Consider the following 19,985-nt stretch of genomic DNA (forward strand, 5'->3'; position numbering starts at 1 on the left):
TTTTGATGACCTGCCCCCTCAGGAAATAAGTGGCAGCTGTTAGTAGTTTTATCTTTCAGCTGCACCCAGTCAACATAGCAGCTAAACCTTTAAATTTGGACCTAACGGCACCAATGAAGTCACATCAGATGAGCTTTAGCCCATCCCAGATGTGAGAAAGTGTGCAAGTGTGAGAGAATCTGATCAGAGGGGGAATTTTCACACAGCAGTAGGCATTATGAGAAGCTCTTGGTTGAATTTATATAAAACACCTGCAGGATTAGGTTCATTTCACTATCAAAATACTTGATTTCACAAACTACCTGTCACTTGTTGTGATACAAACACCTTCATAATCTTCTTAATAAACTTAATATGAAAAAATTAGGGCTAAAACAGTTAATCTGATTAATCTCGATTAATCGATTATTAAAATAATTGTCTACCAATTCAGTAATCGATGAATCGTTAACTGTAGAATAGAGACTCTAAAACATGCCTTTAGCTGACAGAGCAACTCACTTAGACGAGGAATTTTTTAAGCCAAAATAATAAAAAAAAACATAAAAGCATTTTGCATTAAGGTAAAACAAACATTTTCATCTGTCAATATGCTCTATCAAGAATTCCTCAAGTAGAAATGTTTTAGTTTCAGTTGGTTTAATTCTATAAAAGGTCGTCTTCAAAGGACCGTTTGCTATAAGATTATCAATCAAGGAAATAATCAACAGATTATTTGATTTGCAAAATAATCGTTACTTGCAACCCTAGAAAGAATACATTCATTGAAGGATGAATTTCTACATGATGGAACGACAAAGGATCCTCCTAGCAACCTTCTTGGTGAGGGAAGAAGAATTTGCAGACTGAAGATTGCAACAGGTTAGTGGTTGCGTGGTTCATGCTTTTCTCGTGTCATCATGTCACAAACACATCTGCCTGTCAAACCAACATGGTGGAAACTTGTGCCCTGATAACACATGACATAAGGCTGCCATCTAGTGGCTTCTATCCATCTCATGCTACACCTGTTTTTTTTTTTTTTATTACTTAGTCCTATCATGGCTGTTTATATTCTTTTTTTTTTCTTTTAAATTACACCAAATCATTTGATTGGGACATAACATAAATATCTCATTTTAATCATCATCACAAAATTACAAAAAAACATAATGGTGCTAGAGAAACAGTGCAAAACCAGATCCTACATAGACGTTTTCAAACATTTGTTAGCTTGGAGTTCATGAGCTCGATCAGATGTAAACCTGTCCTCCTTACCTGAGACACAGAATCATTCACCCGTAGTCGACAAACTAGTGGTAAAACATGGTGACATTATTCTGTATGGCAAACAATGCAAGAAAAGTAGAAATAAACAAAAGAAAAAGCCAGTAGCTTAAAATCCCTTATTACCCATATTATGCTCAGTATTTATTTGAGAAAAAGAAAACCCTTTAAAGCATAGAAATTTTTACTTCACCTTATACCAATATGAGTAATCTTGAAAAAAATCTTTTTAGTCTAAAATAAGTGCTAAAGTCAGACTGATGTGGATGTTCTAGGAACAATGTGCCACATCAGCACATATATTAAATATTCTAGAAAAATCATTTTTCAAGTCAAGTTACACCATAAAACTTAAAATAAAACACCGTTAGAAATTAGTTATTAATTTGACATATGAAGAAAATTAAAATCCCTTAAAGAAAAAAATAGAATAATAGATGTCCAGGACTAGAGGCTGAAGTCCAGACTCTGTAGGGTAGATCCAGACTCCCATACAGAGAGTGGAAATCAAATGGTTTTATGGCAGCTGTATTCTGATGAAACAAAAAATTTATTTCCGAAAGGAAAAAACAAAACAATCATTTCGAAAATGTCTTTTTTTTTTTTGGATAAAAATTGTTTTGATGTTCTTAAGAAACCGCAGCTGTAAGATACAAAGTTGTTCTAAAAAGCAGCTCGTAAAAAGCCAAGTTTCTGTGATCTATACGAAAGACCATCATCATCATCAGCATCCCGTGAAAACTGAAAGAAATCTTTTATCCGACAAAACTAACAAAAAATAAAAAAACTCCCTACAAGGAATCAAGATGTTGGCAATATTGTGCTCTTTTCTTTAGCTTTAGTGTTTCACATGTTAAATACCAAAGTTTTAAAGTACACTATATTGCCAAAAGTATTTGCTCACCCATCCAAATTATTGGAATCAGGTGTTCCAATCACTTCCATGGCCACAGGTGTATAAATTCAAGCACCTAGGCATGCAGACTGTTTTTACAAACATTTGTGAAAGAATGGGTCGCTCTCAGGAGCTCAGTGAATTCCAGCGTGGAACTGTGATAGGATGCCACCTGTGCAACAAATCCAGTCGTGAAATTTCCTCGCTCCTAAATATTCCACAGTCAACTGTCAGCTGTATTATAAGAAAATGGAAGTGTTTGGGAACGACAGCAACTCAGCCACGAAGTGGTAGGCCACGTAAACTGACGGAGCGGGGTCAGCGGATGCTGACGCGCATAGTGCGAAGAGGTCGCCAACTTTCTGCAGAGTCAATCACTACAGACCTCCAAACTTCATGTGGCCTTCAGATTAGCTCAAGAACAGTGCGCAGAGAGCTTCATGGAATGGGTTTCCATGGTCGAGCAGCTGCATCCAAGCCATACATCACCAAGTGCAATGCAAAGCGTCGGATGCGGTGGTGTAAAGCACGCCGCCACTGGACTCTAGAGCAGTGGAGACGCGTTCTCTGGAGTGACGAATCGCGCTTCTCCATCTGGCAATCTGATGGACGGGTCTGGGTTTGGCGGTTGCCAGGAGAACGGTACTTGTCTGACTGCATTGTGCCAAGTGTAAAGTTTGGTGGAGGGGGGATTATGGTGTGAGGTTGTTTTTCAGGAGCTGGGCTTGGCCCCTTAGTTCCAGTGAAAGGAACTCTGAATGCTTCAGCATACCAAGACATTTTGGACAATTCCATGCTCCCAACTTTGTGGGAACAGTTTGGAGCTGGCCCCTTCCTCTTCCAACATGACTGTGCACCAGTGCACAAAGCAAGGTCCATAAAGACATGGATGACAGAGTCTGGTGTGGATGAACTTGACTGGCCTGCACAGAGTCCTGACCTCAACCCGATAGAACACCTTTGGGATGAATTAGAGCGGAGACTGAGAGCCAGGCCTTCTCGTCCAACATCAGTGTGCGACCTCACAAATGCGCTTCTGGAAGAATGGTCAAAAATTCCCATAAACACACTCCTAAACCTTGTGGACAGCCTTCCCAGAAGAGTTGAAGCTGTTCTAGCTGCAAAGGGTGGACCGACGTCATATTGAACCCTATGGATTAGGAACGGGATGTCACTTAAGCTCATATGTGAGTCAAGGCAGGTGAGCAAATACTTTTGGCAATATAGTGTATCTGACAATGAGGTGGAGAACATTTTCTCAGCTTCACCTCCACTTTGGTTACCACACCTATGTTTTTGTCATATTTCTCAGCTGAGCTGTACAGGACATTCAGCTGGAAAACATTTAGAAGAATATCATTATCTGGTTTGTATTTGCACATACTTTTTTTTTTGTTTGTTTGTTTCACAGTAGTTTATTTCAGTCCCAGCTTTTCCACAACTGAATATTGAGTTCCTGATGATGGATTTACTTGGAGATTGGTAGTTTATCCTGAAAAACAGAAAACAGAACAAAAAAACTGATTTATTTACAATTCTATTTGTTTTGGATAGTTCTTTCTGAAATAGTATGTGTTATCAGTTTAACTGTTCTTATTAATAATTTTAAAGACTGAAATCACTATAAAATGGTAGAGTGGATTATACTGAAATAGAAAGACGAAAAAGGAAGTTCAACAGATAAATATATCTATATTAGAAAGTGTGATGGGCATAAAGAATCATAGGATTTTTTTTTTTTTTTTTGCAATAGGCCCGTCCAGTAGCTTAACATGTTTTTGAAGGCAAAAAGTAAAAGAAACTTTCCTAAACGAGTGCTGGTAAACAGAGTCAAAAAATGCTTCAGAGCAATAAATTCTTGGCATACCATTGACAAATATTTATACATGTACGTACCCAACCTCCTTGCTCAACAACCCACGCGCTGACGCGGTTGTTGAGGAAGTTAGTCATAGCGCCCTGCACTTTTCTTTTCAGATCTGGGGAGACTTTCTTCACATAGAGGCCTAACGCCACAGTGGCGTTGATCAGCTGCATCTCTGGGGCGACGTCAGCACCCTTACAGGAGTACGATTCACAAATGGTCTCCACAGCTTTGCTGAATGCTGCATCTACGGCCTGGGGAAAATACATTTTTATTACTGCTACTTCAAGAACATTAATAGAATAATCCTGTTTTATTAGCAAGGCACCAAAGTTTTCTCGCATTAATAACACTTCCATACTTCTTCTGCCACACAATATACCATTAAAAGCTTTCTCTCAGAGATATTAAAATAAAATCAGGTAAAGGGCCTTTAAAGGAATAGTACACCCAAAACATGATTAGCCTTCATTTTCTACCCACCCCCATGCTGAACAACACTCTGGAGTACTTTTTTGATATCTCAAATGCATCTGGAGGTCTGGGAGGCTTCTTGCTGTCTGCTGACATTCAAATAATGGAGGTCCATGGTGCCCGAGGCAGAAAGGTCCATAAAAGTCCACAAGAAACGTGTCAATATTCCTCCATACTGCTCGTCCAATGTATTCCAAGTGTCCTGAGTGGGTAGCGTCCATAATTTACTCGAAACAAAGTCATTTAGAATGTTTTTAGAGCCTAAACAGTAGTGTATAGGATTTCCTAAAAGCGCGTTCACGAGTCTACGGAAACCGCGGCAGACCAAACCAGATGAAAGTGCTCATTCAGCGTCTGCTCTGCCGATAATGCAAGCGTAGAAGAAGAAATGTGCTGTTTACCTGTGCAAAGAAAGAAACAACGAAAGAAAAATGTCTGAGGACTTCAGTGTTGAGGAAGAGCATGAGTTCTTTGCCGAGCTGAATGCGCACTTTCATCTGGTTTGGTCTGCCGCGGTTTCCGTAGACTCGTGAACACGCTTTTAGGAAATCCTATACACTACTGTTTATGCTCTAAAAATATTCTAAATGACTTCGTTTCGAGTAAATTCTGGATGCTACCCACTCAGGACACTTGGAATACATTGGACGAGCAGTATGGAGGAATATTGACACGTTTTTTGTGGACTTTTATGGACCTTTCTGCCTCGGGCGCTATGGACCTCCATTATTTGAATGTCAGCAGACAGCAAGAAGCCTCCCAGATCTCCAGATGCATTTGAGATATCAAAAAAGTACTCCAGGGTGTTGTTCAGCATGGGGGTGAGTAGAAAATGAAGGCTAATCATGTTTTGGGTGTACTATTCCTTTAAGTACGTTTATATCATTGTTAATTTGGCTACGTTCACACCGCAACCTGAAGTGTCCCAAATCCGATTTTTTTTTTGGCCCATATGCGACCTGGATCTGATCTTTTCATGGCTGTCTGAACAACACAGAACCGATTTTTTCCAATCAGACCCAGCCACTATGTTGTCCTGGATCCGATACGAATCTGATCCTTTCAGATGCGACCTGTGTGTGAACGGTCAGGTCACATTCATCCGACCTCAACGCCATTAATAACCCGACATAGATCACTATTCTGCTTCTTGCTACACAGAAGTGCCAAGAAAAACAAACACCATGGCGGACAATGATGCGGAGAGCAGTATTGTTTTTTTAGCCATCTTGAAAAGATTGAGGTTTTATGGTTTGGAAAGATCTCTGAATTCGCTCCAGCACTACATCCATGTTTACCTCCATAAACGCGAAGCTGTGATGGCTTTTGACGTCATTGCGTCCTCTACTGCGCACACAGGAGATCACATACAAGTCGCATATATTTGGAAATGTGAATGGCAACGCAAAAAAATCGGATTTCACAAAAAAATCGGAATCGGAACTGAGCATCAAGGCCTGCAGTGTGAACGTAGCTGAAGTTACCTTTTTAAAATAATGTTAGCATCAAGCCTGGTACCTTTACTAACACGGTATGGTATATGTTACAGTCTTTCAACAGTGATATCAAATCAGGCATCTGTTGATATTCTCAATTCAGTCGGTGTAGGGTTTGATGGGAAAAAAATAAAACTGGATCTGTGGATCTCTAAAGTAAAGGAAGGGGTTGTCCGTCATGGAATATGCTGAATTTGGAAATGCTGGTAGCCCATCAGAAATCTGATCTAATATCTCAATATCTTTTATCTTGTTGTGAAGGAGTCTGATAGACTCAAAGACAATGAAGCCAATTTAAAGGTCAACTCGATAATCAGGTTCTGTTTTATGCTGATTCTTAACACACTATGTGAAGCTGCATCTGCTACCACTATAAATAGTTAGCCATTGCTAATGATGCATAAAAACTCCAATGATCTAAAAGCTGGTTTTGCATCTTCTCATTTATTAGTTGTCTAAGAGAAAATGAAAATCAGCTAAATTCAATACTTGCTAAAGCATCACAAATATTAGAGAGATTAGGATCAGAATGCACTGATTTACAGTTGATAAAAGCAGCTTTTGTTTACACTCATATCAGTGGTGTCTGGCTTTTACAGACGAATACAGGGCAACATAAAGGTCAAAAATGGGAACTTCTAATAACCTTTAGTGTTTGCTAAACAATACAGACTCATAGGGGCATGAAGCCTGATTTCTTGTTTATGAATTTAAAAAATGTTTTACTTAGGAACAAAATTGTCCATTATAACTGGTAGAGTAGTCAGAAATATAGATAATTAAGTCTATTTCTGCTGACGCCACTATGGTGATACTGTAACTTACCTCGTTTGCAGCGGCTTTGCTCATCTCTTTTAGTAGAGGTTTGATTTTTTCTTCATTCAGAGCATCAGCCACAGTTCTCAGCTTATCCGCAACTAAAACCGGGTCGAAATCATCTTCTAAAAGATAAAAACAGAAACCTGTTAATAAGCATCTTAATTAAAGGAGGCCTTAAATTTCACCCAGAACAACAATTTATGCACAATGTTTTGAACAACATCTAATCAAAGCACCTTTCCTGCAAATATGTTAAGGCCATTTTTGCAATAGTATCTTTTTCTTGTGTTGCAATTTTTATTTGACTTCATTTATGTTAAAAAAGGACTTTAGGCTGGTTAATACATACTGCTAAAAATAATAAAGAGAACACTCACATAACACATCCTAGATCTAAATGCATGAAAGACTCTAATTGAATAGTTTGTTTTGTGGAAAGTATCGGCCGATCACCGATCTCCGAAAATTAAGAAAATTGAGGCAGATCGATCAGTGCATTCCTCAATAGAATAGAATAGAAAAGAATAGAAAAGAATAGAATAACCCCTACCTGGGAAAGGTCCATCTATCAGCAGGAGGAATGTGAGAGAAAATGAAAGCACATAGAAATGAGCAATGACAATAACAATTAAAACAGATTGTTGTGAAATATTTCTTGGAAAACACAGTTTTGAAAAAATAAATGGGATATTCCAAAATGCCCATGGTTACATTGCAGTGAATAGTAATTCAGGGTTGATATGATCGAGGAAAACTGAAGTTAACTTTCTAGTTTGTGAGCACAAACCTGGCCTATAATGTCCTTTCTGATTCTGATAGGAATGAAAATATATATATATATATCTCTTCATCTCACTCAAAGCCTTCTGTGGGTTTTAGTAATGGTGACTTTTGTTAAATATAAAGAGTCTTTGGGAGTCCAAAGGAGGGGGAACCAACTCACCGTTTGACAGGTATTCATATTGTTCAGCCTGTATACTGTCAGTATATTAAAGACATGTCCCTTTGTCTTAAAATTAGAGACAATCTAAACAGCTGATATTCAGGAGTAATCAATTTAGAATAAATGGAAAGTTAATGGAAATTAACCTCCAATGACAAAGCAACTTTAGTTCCGACAGACATAAAAGAGGTGGTGACTCACGCGGTTCACAAGGATGAGAACACAAACACACCAAGACATAAGAAAACCAAACCCTTACCTGGACCGTCACTTTCCACCTCTGATGAGTCAAGCATACGAGATTTTGCTTCAGTTTCATCTGCCAGTAGGAAAAAAATGACTTCTGACGTTTGATCGTGAACTGTATGTAGGTTTGGAGCCATTGCCAGGCAGAAAGATAAGAAAGCCCTAACAGCTCTGAGGAGCGCAGGCGCACTGACACCGAGCGGCCAAGCCAGCCTCTTCTTCTTCTTCTTCTTGTTGTGTTTATTGGCGGTTGGCAACAAACTTAATAGTAGCATTACCGCCACTTACTGGTATGGAGTGTGGCTCTCGTTGGTCTAACGCTCTTTTTGTATATATATATCTATATATACTCATACATACACCTACCAACCCACACAAACAAACTTACATCCATATTTATATTCTACTCATCACTATCATCCACACATTCACTCTTATGTCTACTCTATCAAATTCTACTGAATATCTTAGTTTTCTTTAAGAATCTAATAACTATTTGTATATGTTTGCTCTCCAAACTTTCCCTCAAAATATCTATTAACATAAATTTTACCTTAATACTTTCAAACTCTTTTATCATACATCTTCTCTCTCTTTCATATTTATCACATTCTAGAATAACATGTTCTACTGTTTCCCATTCTCCACAATATTCACATTTACCAGTTGCATGTTTTTGAATTTTAAAAAGTGAGTAGTTAAGTCCAGTATGCCCAAATCTTATCCTGGTTATCACTCTTTCCTCTTTTCTATTTCTTTTTCCCTTTCTTCTTTCTTTAACCTTCTTCTGAATTTTATAAAACCATCTTCCTGTTATTTCTTCATCCCACCTTTTCTGCCACTTTTCCATCAGTTTTTCCTTAACCATACTCTTTCCTTCAGCTTTACTTGTTTTAACTTTAATGCTAATTGGTTTTTGAATTGCCCCTTTTGCTATTTTATCTGCTCTCTCATTTCCTTCTATTCCAATATGCGCTGGAACCCATACAAAAATAACTATCACACCCATATTTTTAATTCTATATAATGTGTGAAAAATTTCTAATAATATGTCCATTCTACTATCCGATTGCTTGTTTTTAATACTTAATAATGCAGAACTTGAATCTGAACAGATTATTCCAAGCCAGCCTCTACGTTGGAATTTTTTTTTATTTATTTTTTTAGTTCGCGCGAATATACTAAGAATTACGGTAGTAACTCCTAAGAATGTTTCAAAATAAGATGAGTAATTTTGACATATATACTTTTCCCTCATACTTTTCTTTTTTTTTACATATTTGACATGGTTAGTTAATAATTTATTGAGCTATTTTTTCTTGTGTTAATAATAATAATAATAATAAATAATTGAACTTTCCTCATCTCACATTGGAGATATTTACCTGCATTTTAACCATCCCCTTGGGGAGGAGTGGGCTGCCATTGCGGGGCGCCTGGGGAGCAATTGGGGGTTAAGGGTCTTGCTAAGAGACCCAGAGTGGCAGTCTGGGGGAGTGGGACTCGAACTCTAGAACCTCAGGGTTCCAAGCTCTATGCCCTAAACACTAGGCCGCCACTCCCCTACTTAACAATAAACATGACAGTGAATATTTTAACCCTTATAACTGACCAATTTATAATTTGCTCAATTATAAATAAAGTATCTTGTAGTACAAAATTAACAATAATATCTTGCATGGCTCCATTTTGTGGTATGGTCATATAAAAAGGTGGTTTCAGGCTCACGGTTAGGGCAGCGATCGCAGCCTTGTTTTTCAGAAAAGAAGGATGTCAAGAGTTCGGTGTAGAGTTACATTCTGTGTCATATTCTCTATATGACAAACAGCATCAGAAAGGGTGGATTGTGTTATAGCACAGTTGTGTTATTAAGTGTAAAATTTCAGCATAACCCTAACTTGGGCTTAATTTTGATGGCCTTTAATTCCACATCAGATCTGGATGAATTTTTAGGAGTCACATCTGGAGGTGTTCGACTATAATTTCCAAATGGAAGCTTTCACATAAAACAAATAATTTAGCAGAAATATTAACAACTTAGGTCAAAGAGATTATATGAAGGGGTTTCTTTAATTTGGAAATTGAAGATCAATGAGGTTCAGTCACAATTGGAGATTTTCAGCTCTCATTGTGGATTCGAAACCCTTTACGAAAAACATATAGCTTAGCAACAAGATCGACAGCAACTTTGCACAAAGAAAAAGTGCAGCTTTAAGTGGGCTTCATTTTTGATATTCCATGTGATTTAGTTGGAGTTTGAGAATTCACATGGAGGGCATCATCATGTCATGTGACTACTTTACCATTTGTTTTAGAGTTGGTATAAAAAGGGTAAAGGTATTTATTGTCAAAACACACGAAAAAAAATAGCATAAAGCGGAAGAAATAATTAATTTATTTCAAATTTGTAAAAAAAAAAAAAAAAAGAAAGAAAGAAAAGAAAAATGAGGAAAAAGTACATATGTGTAAAAAATGCATGTCTTATTTTGAAACATTTTCATAGGCGTTACTACCGTAATTCTTGTTCGTGCGACCTTAAAAAAAAAAGAAAAAACGCGTGAAGGCTGGCTTGACTGTCTAGGCTGGCTTTAGCGAGATGCACTGAGGCAGGGCGGTGGTTCTTCTTCACACGCAGCACCTATAAGCATCCAGTCCAACAACCCTGTCTGGATTTAGAAGATACAAATGAACACAGCTTTCCTGGGGGTGGGAGTCTGTTAATTTATCAAATAACATACAGAGACTTTCCCTAAAAGAGACCAGCTCTACAGAGTTAATCCTTTTGATACAATCCAGCCTGTTTGAAATGTGACCTATTACAGGGACTGTTGCAGCAGTTTTGTTGTTGAAACTGAACATTAAAGAACAGTGAGATCCTGACGCAAACCAACTCAAAAAGTTAGGTTTCCTGCATTTCGCAACAAAAAAAACGAAACTCACCGTAACTTTTACATATTGAAATAAGCAGAAACTTAACGGTAGGCCTGTATAAATATTGGCAGCTCATTCAATAATGTCAAAGATTACAACCTTGGTTTCTGAAATAACATAATTCTCCCTATATATAACACTTAAGCTACGGTCACACTGTTGTTCTTAATACTCAATTTCTATTTTTCTTTTTGTGAAATCCGATTGTTTCATGTGGTCTTTTATATTTCCAGTTGTATTTGATCTCCCATATGAACTGCATGCGTACAGTTTATGTGTCCCGCATGCGCAGTAGAGGACGCAATGACGTCACAAGTATTTGTTTACGAAAGTAAAGCTTACTGGTAGCGCTGCTGGAGAGGATCTAGCGATCTTTCCTTTCTTTTCCAACCCCAGTCAGCGCATTAACAATGCAATCTTTTCTAAAGATCAAAAGCAAAGACTGATCTCCGCATCATCTTCCGCCATGCTTGTTGTTTCTCTTCCTGCTTCTGTGTTGCAACACGCAGAGGCCTTGCTGTATTAATGACGTTCAGGTGTGATGAATGCGACCTGGCCCTTCAGATACAGCAATGGGCATAATTGACCTCTGTTGTTCAGACTGTCATGAAAAGATAAAAAAACAGGTCGCATATGGGCAAAAATGTAATAAAAAAAAACATATTTAGGTCAGTTCTGGTTACAGTGTTAACATACCCTAGTTTTACAGCTTTGATCAAACCACCAACCCCCTCAAATAAGTTTTTTTTTTTTGTTTTTTTTTTATCGTTCACCAATATGTTATGATTGTGGTTTTGGGTATTATTAGCCAGCTCTGTGGTTATGTTTAGGGCCGGAGCTAGATGGGGGGGCCATGGCCACCCTTAGCCAATCATTGGCCACCCCTACCATTCCCCCCCCCCCCTCTAACACAGATGGTGGCAGCAGTAATACTGTCAAGTGGAATATTAAAAACAATTTTTGTGGTTAATTATACACATCAATATACTAACATCAAAGATGAAAAGTACGGAATTCCTGCTCTTTTCAGAACTGGATTTTGGGTTATATGGAGTAAAGAGAAAATGTGTCTCTAAGAGTCTTCAGTGAAATAACGATAAATAACAATTTTAATAAAAACGTATCAAATAATTAATTTATGTAGATATTAGTGCTTGTAAATATCAATTTTATGCAGAATGTTTATTGACACTAGTAGAAAAGTAATGACAATGGAAAAGATTTACGCCCCAGAACTCAAAACTGAAAGAATTTTATCCACTATTCTTTTTATTTAGAAAGCACTGATGTTAAAGTATCTATTTGTTTGCAAAGGCTGTAGGAAAAAATAGTTTGTCTTTATTTAGAAAATAGGGATGATTTGCTCATTAATTTTCCTGTTGGAACAGTGTAGATTCACCCGGAGATTCTGGTGCTTATCCGCTTTTGGCCAACCCTCAGTATCCATTTGTTATTGCCTGGCCACCCTTATAAAAATGTCACTGACCACACCTTTTTTTCTCTGCTATCTCTGTAAATACTTATTCATGTACAGACAACAACCGGGTTATTATTTACAATATGTACCTTGTTAAGGAAACACCTCTAAACAACAAAAACAACAACAACAAAAAGTTGTTTTTTTTGTTTTTTTGTTGTTGTTTAGAGGTGTTTCCTTAACAAGGTGTATGGAAGGAGGTTTGCTGCTGTTACCTTGTCTATCTTTATTACTTTTTCATTCAACAGATTTTACTACTAGATGAGTGATGTCTTTCCTTTATGAAGTTAGATTTAGACTTAGACAAACGTTATTTTATTTTTTTTTTGCACAGAGTTTATACAAAACGAAATTTCGATGCATGCAGCTTTTAACAGTGTGAACAGTTTACAACAGTGAAATGAACATTACCATTTAGAAAGTGCAGCAGTGATCAATAATATAGAGAGTGTAGGGAAAAAGGAAAATTTATCATATGTAAATACAATTACAATCTAATTAGATATGAATGCAACCATATCACTGAGTTATTATTGATTATCTATAACCACTATCTATTTATCTATTTCCACTAATCCAATGTGGATATGTGGATCAGGAGTAAGCTTTTATAAGTTATTGTGTTGTTTGTGTGTTGTTGTTTTTTTTAAACAAATTCATATAAAATACTTCTTTTCATAAAAGTATTAATAGTTATTTCTTATTCCAAAAAAGTAAAATAATAATAATTAAAAAAAAGCAATTTTTTAGCACTTGTTATTTTTTCCCCTGAAAATTCCGGCCTTGATAAACCTTACCTTTCCCTCTTTCCCTGACCTCATGTGTAACTGAAGGCCCATGGTGCTAAATGCAGTTTCTCCATTTCAGGTGAAAAGCAGATGCTTATAACAGTTTGCTAGAGGGATTTGTCTTTGTAATTTTTCCTTAATAAGGTTTAGGTTTTCATAAAAACTTTGTGCTATTTCACGAGTTTTTTTTTTTAGCTGCTTTAGAAAGATTTTAAAAATCTTCACAGGGAACTTGTGAGCCGGTTTTTCCTTCAGTGAATACCTACTATTGTCAGACATGACTTAACCAGCTAGGATACGTTGAGCATTAACAGACATCGTAAGTGCAGCTCCTTCCATCTAAACTCTTGAACACCCACTTTGGACTTTGCCGCTTATTAAATGTGATGCAACATTCCCCTTGTGAGGAGTTCAGACAATAAAATGAATACAACATATTTACTTTTAGATCATTAGATCACATGAAAGGATAACATAATAATGTGACGTTAATGAATCCTCCAACGTTCATTTTAAGTTTCTAGTCTTTATGATTTAGTCTGCTGATTGGCTAGGGTAAATAAAGGGCAAGTCTGGGAGTGTTTGATATATTTTTTATTAACAGCTGCACAAATCACATCATCCCAAACATTTAAAAGATGGCAACCGGGATGATCAGTCAAAGGTGCAACCAAGAAGCCCTCTGTAACTCCCATGGAGTAGCAGAAGCCTACAACTCTGGTGGGAAAATCTCTTGACAAGAAAACTATTATTTGTGTGTTTTTCTCAAATCTGTCTTTTATTCGCCCATCTTGTAGAAAGGTGTCCCAACCAATGGTTGTTCTAGACAGGCATAAACAGGGCCAGTGCCCAAGTACTAAATCGATTTCTTATAATGATATTTAGGTTTTATATCTTACATCAGGAGTCAACTTGCTGTTCCAGAGCTGCAACTGGATCTTGTGGCTCACTTGATATTCATTGAACTATTGACATCTTCTTTTTTTTGGCATTGTAGCCAAATAAAAAACAAAAAAAACATTGGCCTCAACCTTGAACCATGACTGTTCTGAACAGATAAAGAAGAATAGTGAACATGTTAAAATCACTGTGGGGCTCCTCTTCAGAAGGTTTGCACATATGGGGGCGACAGTGGCGTTGGATGTAGGAGTTTGCCCTGAAATTGAAGGGTTGACGGTTCAAGCCCCGACTTTCAGTGTCGTTGTGTCCTTGGGCAAGACACTTCACCTGCATTGTCTACTGATGGTGGTCAGAGGGCCCGGTGGCGCCAGTGTACGGCAGCCCCGCTTCTGTCAGTGAGCCCCAGGGCAGCTGTGGCTACAATGTAGCTTGCCACCATCAGTGTGTGAGTGTGTGTGTGAATGGGTGAATGAATGTAGTGTAAAGTGCTTTGGTCAAGTCTTCTAACTTGAATAAAAGCGCTATATAAGTACATGCCATTTACCATATCAAAAAAGATGCAAACATCTGTAGGGGTAGGACAGAACTTCAAGAAGGCTCAAAGCAATTTGCGTTTTCAAATCAGCATACCGTATATGCAAACCCTTTCTTTTTTGCTTGTGGAACATCAATACACAGATTATATGCTTGTGTCCAAATTGTGCAAATTCATGCAAAAAATACCGGGTTTGCAGGTTTTGCATCTTTCTCAAAGTCAGGTGCAAAGTGACACACACAAATATCTGCAGTCTTAGTTGCTACAAAGGAGGGATGAGTACAAAGATGATGACAGATTCTGTGTTACGCAAGAAAACTTTCTCATGTTTTATCATGTTTAATTTTTTACATTTAAGTTGAGTTATTTAGGACACCTATGTAAAGGGCTATTAGTATTATTGTTATTATGTTTTTGAATAGTTCTTTATCATTATTACCTCTAACTAATGGCTTAGAGCAGGGGTCTTCCATGTTTTTCAGGCCAAGGACCTCCAAACTGATGGCGAGATGGAGCGGGGACCCCCCTAATTTTATATATATTGTATGAAACTGTGTTCTATCAAACTGGTCCTATAGTCATTCTATTAGAGATGGATTAATGTAACTAAAGTAATTTCTCCATGGGATTATTAAAGTATTTCTGATTTGGATTCTTTGTCGATGGGACAGGTGTTGTGAATGAAACGGTGCCCAGCTTGAAAGAGCTCCTGTGTGTCGCTGAATGTGTGCATTGATGACTGAAAGACATCTTCTGCCTCCATTTATCTGTTTACTACAGTGTGTTGAATTCATGTTAATGTGTATTTAAAGACATTTCAATTAGTGGAAAAAATTGCAGGGGGGAATATAAAAAAAGTCTAATCAACCAAAACCTTCGCAACCCCCTTGCAGTACCTCATTGGACCCCCTAGGGGTCACGGACCCCCTGTTGAAGACCTCCGCATCTTTCTGCATGTTGAAGACACAATCTGCTAATGTTAATAGGCAGGATCCAAACATTTACAGATCTTAATATTTGTGCACCAATCCTTGTAGATCACCTACAACATGCTTCACTCAGGTTTATGAGGAGTACTTCAGTAACTGTTTGTAGGGAAACAAAATTAGGTCTGAATTAAATCCATATCGGCTTATTTGACATCCCCGCCATTCTGGCTCAAGGGTGATGCCGCAGTAACCTGTAGAAGCTTTGTGAGGTGCTGTTCTGTCTGACAATAATCAGTTATAATGTTTTTATAATGGCTTCTATCATAATTCTTTGTGGATAAACAAGGCTGACTTTACCTCACATGACAGCATTTTAGTGCACCTTATCCTGACTCTGTGAAGATCAGGCCCTTTGTATAACAGAAGAAAAAGGGAAGATCATCCCAAACACGTCGCATGTGAAAGGAAACAAGGTGGTGGCAGCATTAGGGTGTTGAGATTCTTCTGTTTTCTTCAAGGAAATCAAAGTTGGTAGAGTTGATAGGAAGATTAATATTGGAAATACTGAAAGAAAATCTGAAAGGGGCTAAAGGAGACTTAATGGGAACAATGGTTTTGAACGATTTAAATCAAAGTTTTTTATGAATTATTGGGTATTCATGTAACACACCTTGAAAACTAATGAATTCACACTCCCCATTTTCTTTTAAGCCTGTCCTAATTCATCCCACACATTATTAACTCCTTGGCTACATGTTGAAAGCTGGATTAATCCTCTGTGACATGTGACAGCTTTTAACTGCAATGACAAGCACCAACAGGTTATCATCCTTTTAATTCAGGGACTAATTAAATGAATGCATCATTAAAAAAAAATAATGCTTAGCATAGCCAATGGATGTTTGATTAAAAGAGCATTTTTCCCTCAAGTACACTACAATTTACCTCTGAAAACACTGAGCCTTTTAATCGTACGTCAGGAAAGGTCACAGCAATGTCTGCTGTGACTTTAAAACATTTGATATTTAAAACTTTAATGACTGTTTCAGAGAAAACATTTTTGATTTAGCAAAAGAGAATGTGACAGTTACAGCATTTTTAATTTGCAAAGAATGTTTTAACAAAATTTGTGGAGCGTTGGTCATAACTAGTATTCAGTCATTTAGGGTGAGCATAATTATTTCTAGAGGCAAAAAGTCTACATACAGTAGATAAATGTTTCTCTAAATGAATTAGAAAAGTGCAGATGATAAAGATGATCGGTTTGAATGTTTCTACAGAATACCTTTAAACATTTAGACTTAGGCAAATCTATACATACATATTAAAGCAACACTTCAAACAATCAGATTTTTTTAAACAAAAAAAACCCCAACAACAACAATTAGGCCAGGCCAAGTATTAGAAAGAGAACTTGAATCGATCATATTGATCTAAAAGGATACAGTTTTTTTGTGGACTACAAAATAACTTGTATAGCTTTTAAATGGTAATGTAAATGGCCTGTACTTGTATAGCTCTTCTTCAAGTCAGGAGACTTGACCAAAGCACTTTACACTAAATCCAGGCATTCACTCACACACTGATGGCCACAAACTACATTGTAGCCACAGCTGCCCTGGGGCTCACTGACATAAGTAAGGCTGCCGTATACAGAAGCCACCGGGCCCTCTGAGCTCCATCAGTAGGCAATGCAGGTGAAGTGTCTTGCTCAAGGACACAACAACAAGGAAAGCTGGAGCTTGGACTCGAACTAACAACCTTCCGATTGCAGGGCAAACTCCTGCACCTTAGACTCCATATGCATTTGGGGTGCCACTGTCACCCCAAATGCATATCAACCACATAAAATAAACCTGAGAAACATTTATTGAAGGTCTTCTTTTAGGGGAAGCTGCACTGTAACTTGAGAGATAAACCAAGGGAGTTCAAGCTTGGGAGAGAACAAGACTTTCAAATGCACAGAAACCTTGTTCAACACAGCAGCAGAAGATCGAGTTACATGTTTAACTGTTTTAGAAGTGACAACAGAAAGGCTCTTAATATCTTAATATCTGACCTCTTAATATCTTAAGAGGTCAGCATGTTTTGAAATGTTGATCATAGCGAGGAAGGTAGAGCTTGACCACATATGGGTCTTTCCAAGGATGAAAAAAAGGGCCACTTAAACCACGTCAGTCTGTAGGAATTGGGAAGATTCCACTGTAAGAGCTTGTGTTTAAATCCCACATTATTTGATACAGGCCCTATGGCTTTAAAGGGCATTTCTAAAGACTTGAAAGAGGACAAAACATTTTATATTCAATAAAATTACCACAAATTTCCCAAACATTTTCAGTTTAGTTTGATTTATTACTGACTGGCAAAAAGGTTACATGTCTTTGACTAAAGTGTATTTATTTATCTGGTTTTAAAAGCATCTTGTGTGTAAACAACAATCATAAATCCCTAAAAAAAAAAAAAAAAAAAAAAAAAAAAACTTGTTTGAATGGTTTTGTAAAGTACTGCATTGCCCTCCTAAGCAGTCGCTTAGTACATTTAGGCCCTTCAAGATAAATATTTAGGTTTGTTTCTCATGTATATTCATGAATTGAGGTGATTTCCCATCAGGTTGTTGCCTTTGCATTGTGAAATTCTGCATTTCCTGACTGAGAACAAAAGCTGCTGGAGTAGGAGGAGGAGGGTTTGAAATCTGGCTTTGTGAATATAAAGTACTATTGGGCACAGAGAATATTATTGTAATTATAACAGCAACCCTCAGAGACACACTGTTGGACGTTCATTTTCATCTTGGCTTTGTTGCCAATATTTTTTCTGGAAAAATTTCTTTCTGCACACAACAAGCAGATATTTTTCTTGATTGCAATCACTTTTTTTTATTACACTCAAGCTGGTGAGTTGACCTGCCAGTATAAATCTGAGTTCTGACAGTAGTTTTTCCTCAAGGTTAAGAAGTCACATAAATACTGTGACAGGGAATGTTCAGTATGTTTAAGGAACTTATTGGCCTCTATGCTGTAGGTACTGGGTGAATATCTACAGACACTGTGACCTCTCTGCCACCTCATATGTATGATCTTTTAAGATGTGTCCTTTGATAGAGCCTAACCATGGAGCAGTATTTAGGGGGAGGAGGGAAGTGGTGCAAGAGAGCAAAGTATTTTGCCCTTTTTGTTTAGGAGTGTATGCCCTTTTGAAATGGCAAATCAGAATTATTAGCTTTTTTGTTTGCTGGACTCCATCTTTTCTGAAAAAAAATGTCTCCTTTCTATCTCCTCTTTCTTTTATCTTTTATCTTTTTTTTCTTTTTTCCTTTTTCTTCTTCTGTTTTTCTGCTCTATTTACATTGCGGTGTCTATATAAACTGTAAAACTCCCTGCATAATTATAATAAAGCAATTTATATGCATGAAACAAGTGGAGCAATATGGCAATTGCCATACTGCTACACTTGTGAAAGTAAAATCTGTTGGGCTCTTTTTGGCATAAAAGTCTCATGGGCACCTGATGATGTGCCTAAAGGCACCCAGGCACAGTGTTGGTGACCCCTGATCTACAGACTAATCCTTTTTTCCTTTCTTTTGTAAAACATAGTTAAACTTCAGATCAGACTTGATTATAACCATAAATAATAAACTTAAAATCTTTCTTCATGCTAAAAGAATATCTGAGTCAAATTAATTAATCTGAGGACTGGACTAGAGATCCTTAAATTTAGATCATTTTGATTGTATGCTTATTTGACTGTATGCCCAATCCCAAATCTTTTGACCCTTTACTACGTTTTTCTCCAAGAATATCCTTCATTGAGCTCCATACATCTTAGTGAAGAAAATGATTCCAAAGGAATCTTTTTCACAGCAGATTCCCAGTCACTTTGCTCTTTGTCACTGTTATTCTATCACATAAAATACCCCTCAAACACATTAAAAATTGTGGTAGTTACACAAAAAAAAAAAAAGAAATTAAATGCTTCTGCGGAAAAACTGATACTTGTTTATTTATAGTCTTTAAAGATTAATTTAAAAAAAGAAAACAATCTTTCCTGGAACAAGTCCCTAACAACTATCTGATAAATTATTAGCCTTATTAAAGGGATCTAGTGGTCTTGCAACTATGCGGTGGCTTCTTTAGTGCAACACGATTTTTGTGGATGACTCACATCATCATAACTAAATGTGAAAAGTTACCCGCAATTAGAGAAAAAAAGGAGAAGTACAGACTCATCATTATAGAAGAGAATGAGAAAACTAAGTTTGGGAATTAAATGAGCTCCAAGAGAGTTGGAAGATTTATGTACTTGGAAATGATAGAATTATTCTTCTGTGCTCCTTTTAGAGAGAAACCTGTAAAAATTGTGAGGGAAGAATAAAAAGTACAATATTAAATAAAAAAATAAGGTTTTGGCAAAAGCATAAGAAGT

General features: G+C 37.1%; 1 protein-coding gene across 2 annotated transcripts; it reads right to left on the bottom strand.

Annotated features, from left to right (window-relative positions):
- Positions 1-3,542: 3,542 nt before the first annotated feature.
- Positions 3,543-8,993, bottom strand: LOC119791820. 2 transcript variants are annotated; one of them, XM_038298139.1, is made up of 5 exons: positions 8,017-8,993; positions 7,365-7,379; positions 6,821-6,936; positions 4,058-4,279; positions 3,543-3,653 (listed from the first exon to the last, which is right to left on the bottom strand). In XM_038298139.1, the coding sequence occupies exons 1-5, from the start codon at positions 8,276-8,278 to the stop codon at positions 3,630-3,632; spliced, it is 639 nt and encodes a 212-aa protein (XP_038154067.1). In that variant the 5' UTR covers positions 8,279-8,993; the 3' UTR covers positions 3,543-3,629. The 2 variants fall into 2 exon arrangements, with proteins under 2 accessions (XP_038154067.1, XP_038154068.1); XM_038298140.1 differs by lacking the exon at positions 7,365-7,379 and having other exon boundaries at positions 8,017-8,992.
- Positions 8,994-19,985: the final 10,992 nt, after the last annotated feature.

The sequence above is a fragment of the Cyprinodon tularosa genome, unplaced genomic scaffold (assembly GCF_016077235.1).
Source record: "Cyprinodon tularosa strain WSP-4 unplaced genomic scaffold, ASM1607723v1 ctg40, whole genome shotgun sequence".
Classification (NCBI taxonomy): Eukaryota; Metazoa; Chordata; class Actinopteri; order Cyprinodontiformes; family Cyprinodontidae; genus Cyprinodon; species Cyprinodon tularosa.

Bases quoted from the DNA above. Each gene is read 5' to 3' on its own strand.
- LOC119791820 (XM_038298139.1), bottom strand. From the start codon at position 8,278: ATGCTACTATTAAGTTTGTTGCCAACCGCCAATAAACACAACAAGAAG. The intron at 4,280-6,820 runs GTAAGTTACAGT...TATTTTCCCCAG, and splicing joins GCAAAGCCGCTGCAAACGAG to GCCGTAGATGCAGCATTCAG. The intron at 3,654-4,057 runs GTACGTACATGT...TCTGTTTTTCAG, and splicing joins TTGTTGAGCAAGGAGGTTGG to GATAAACTACCAATCTCCAA.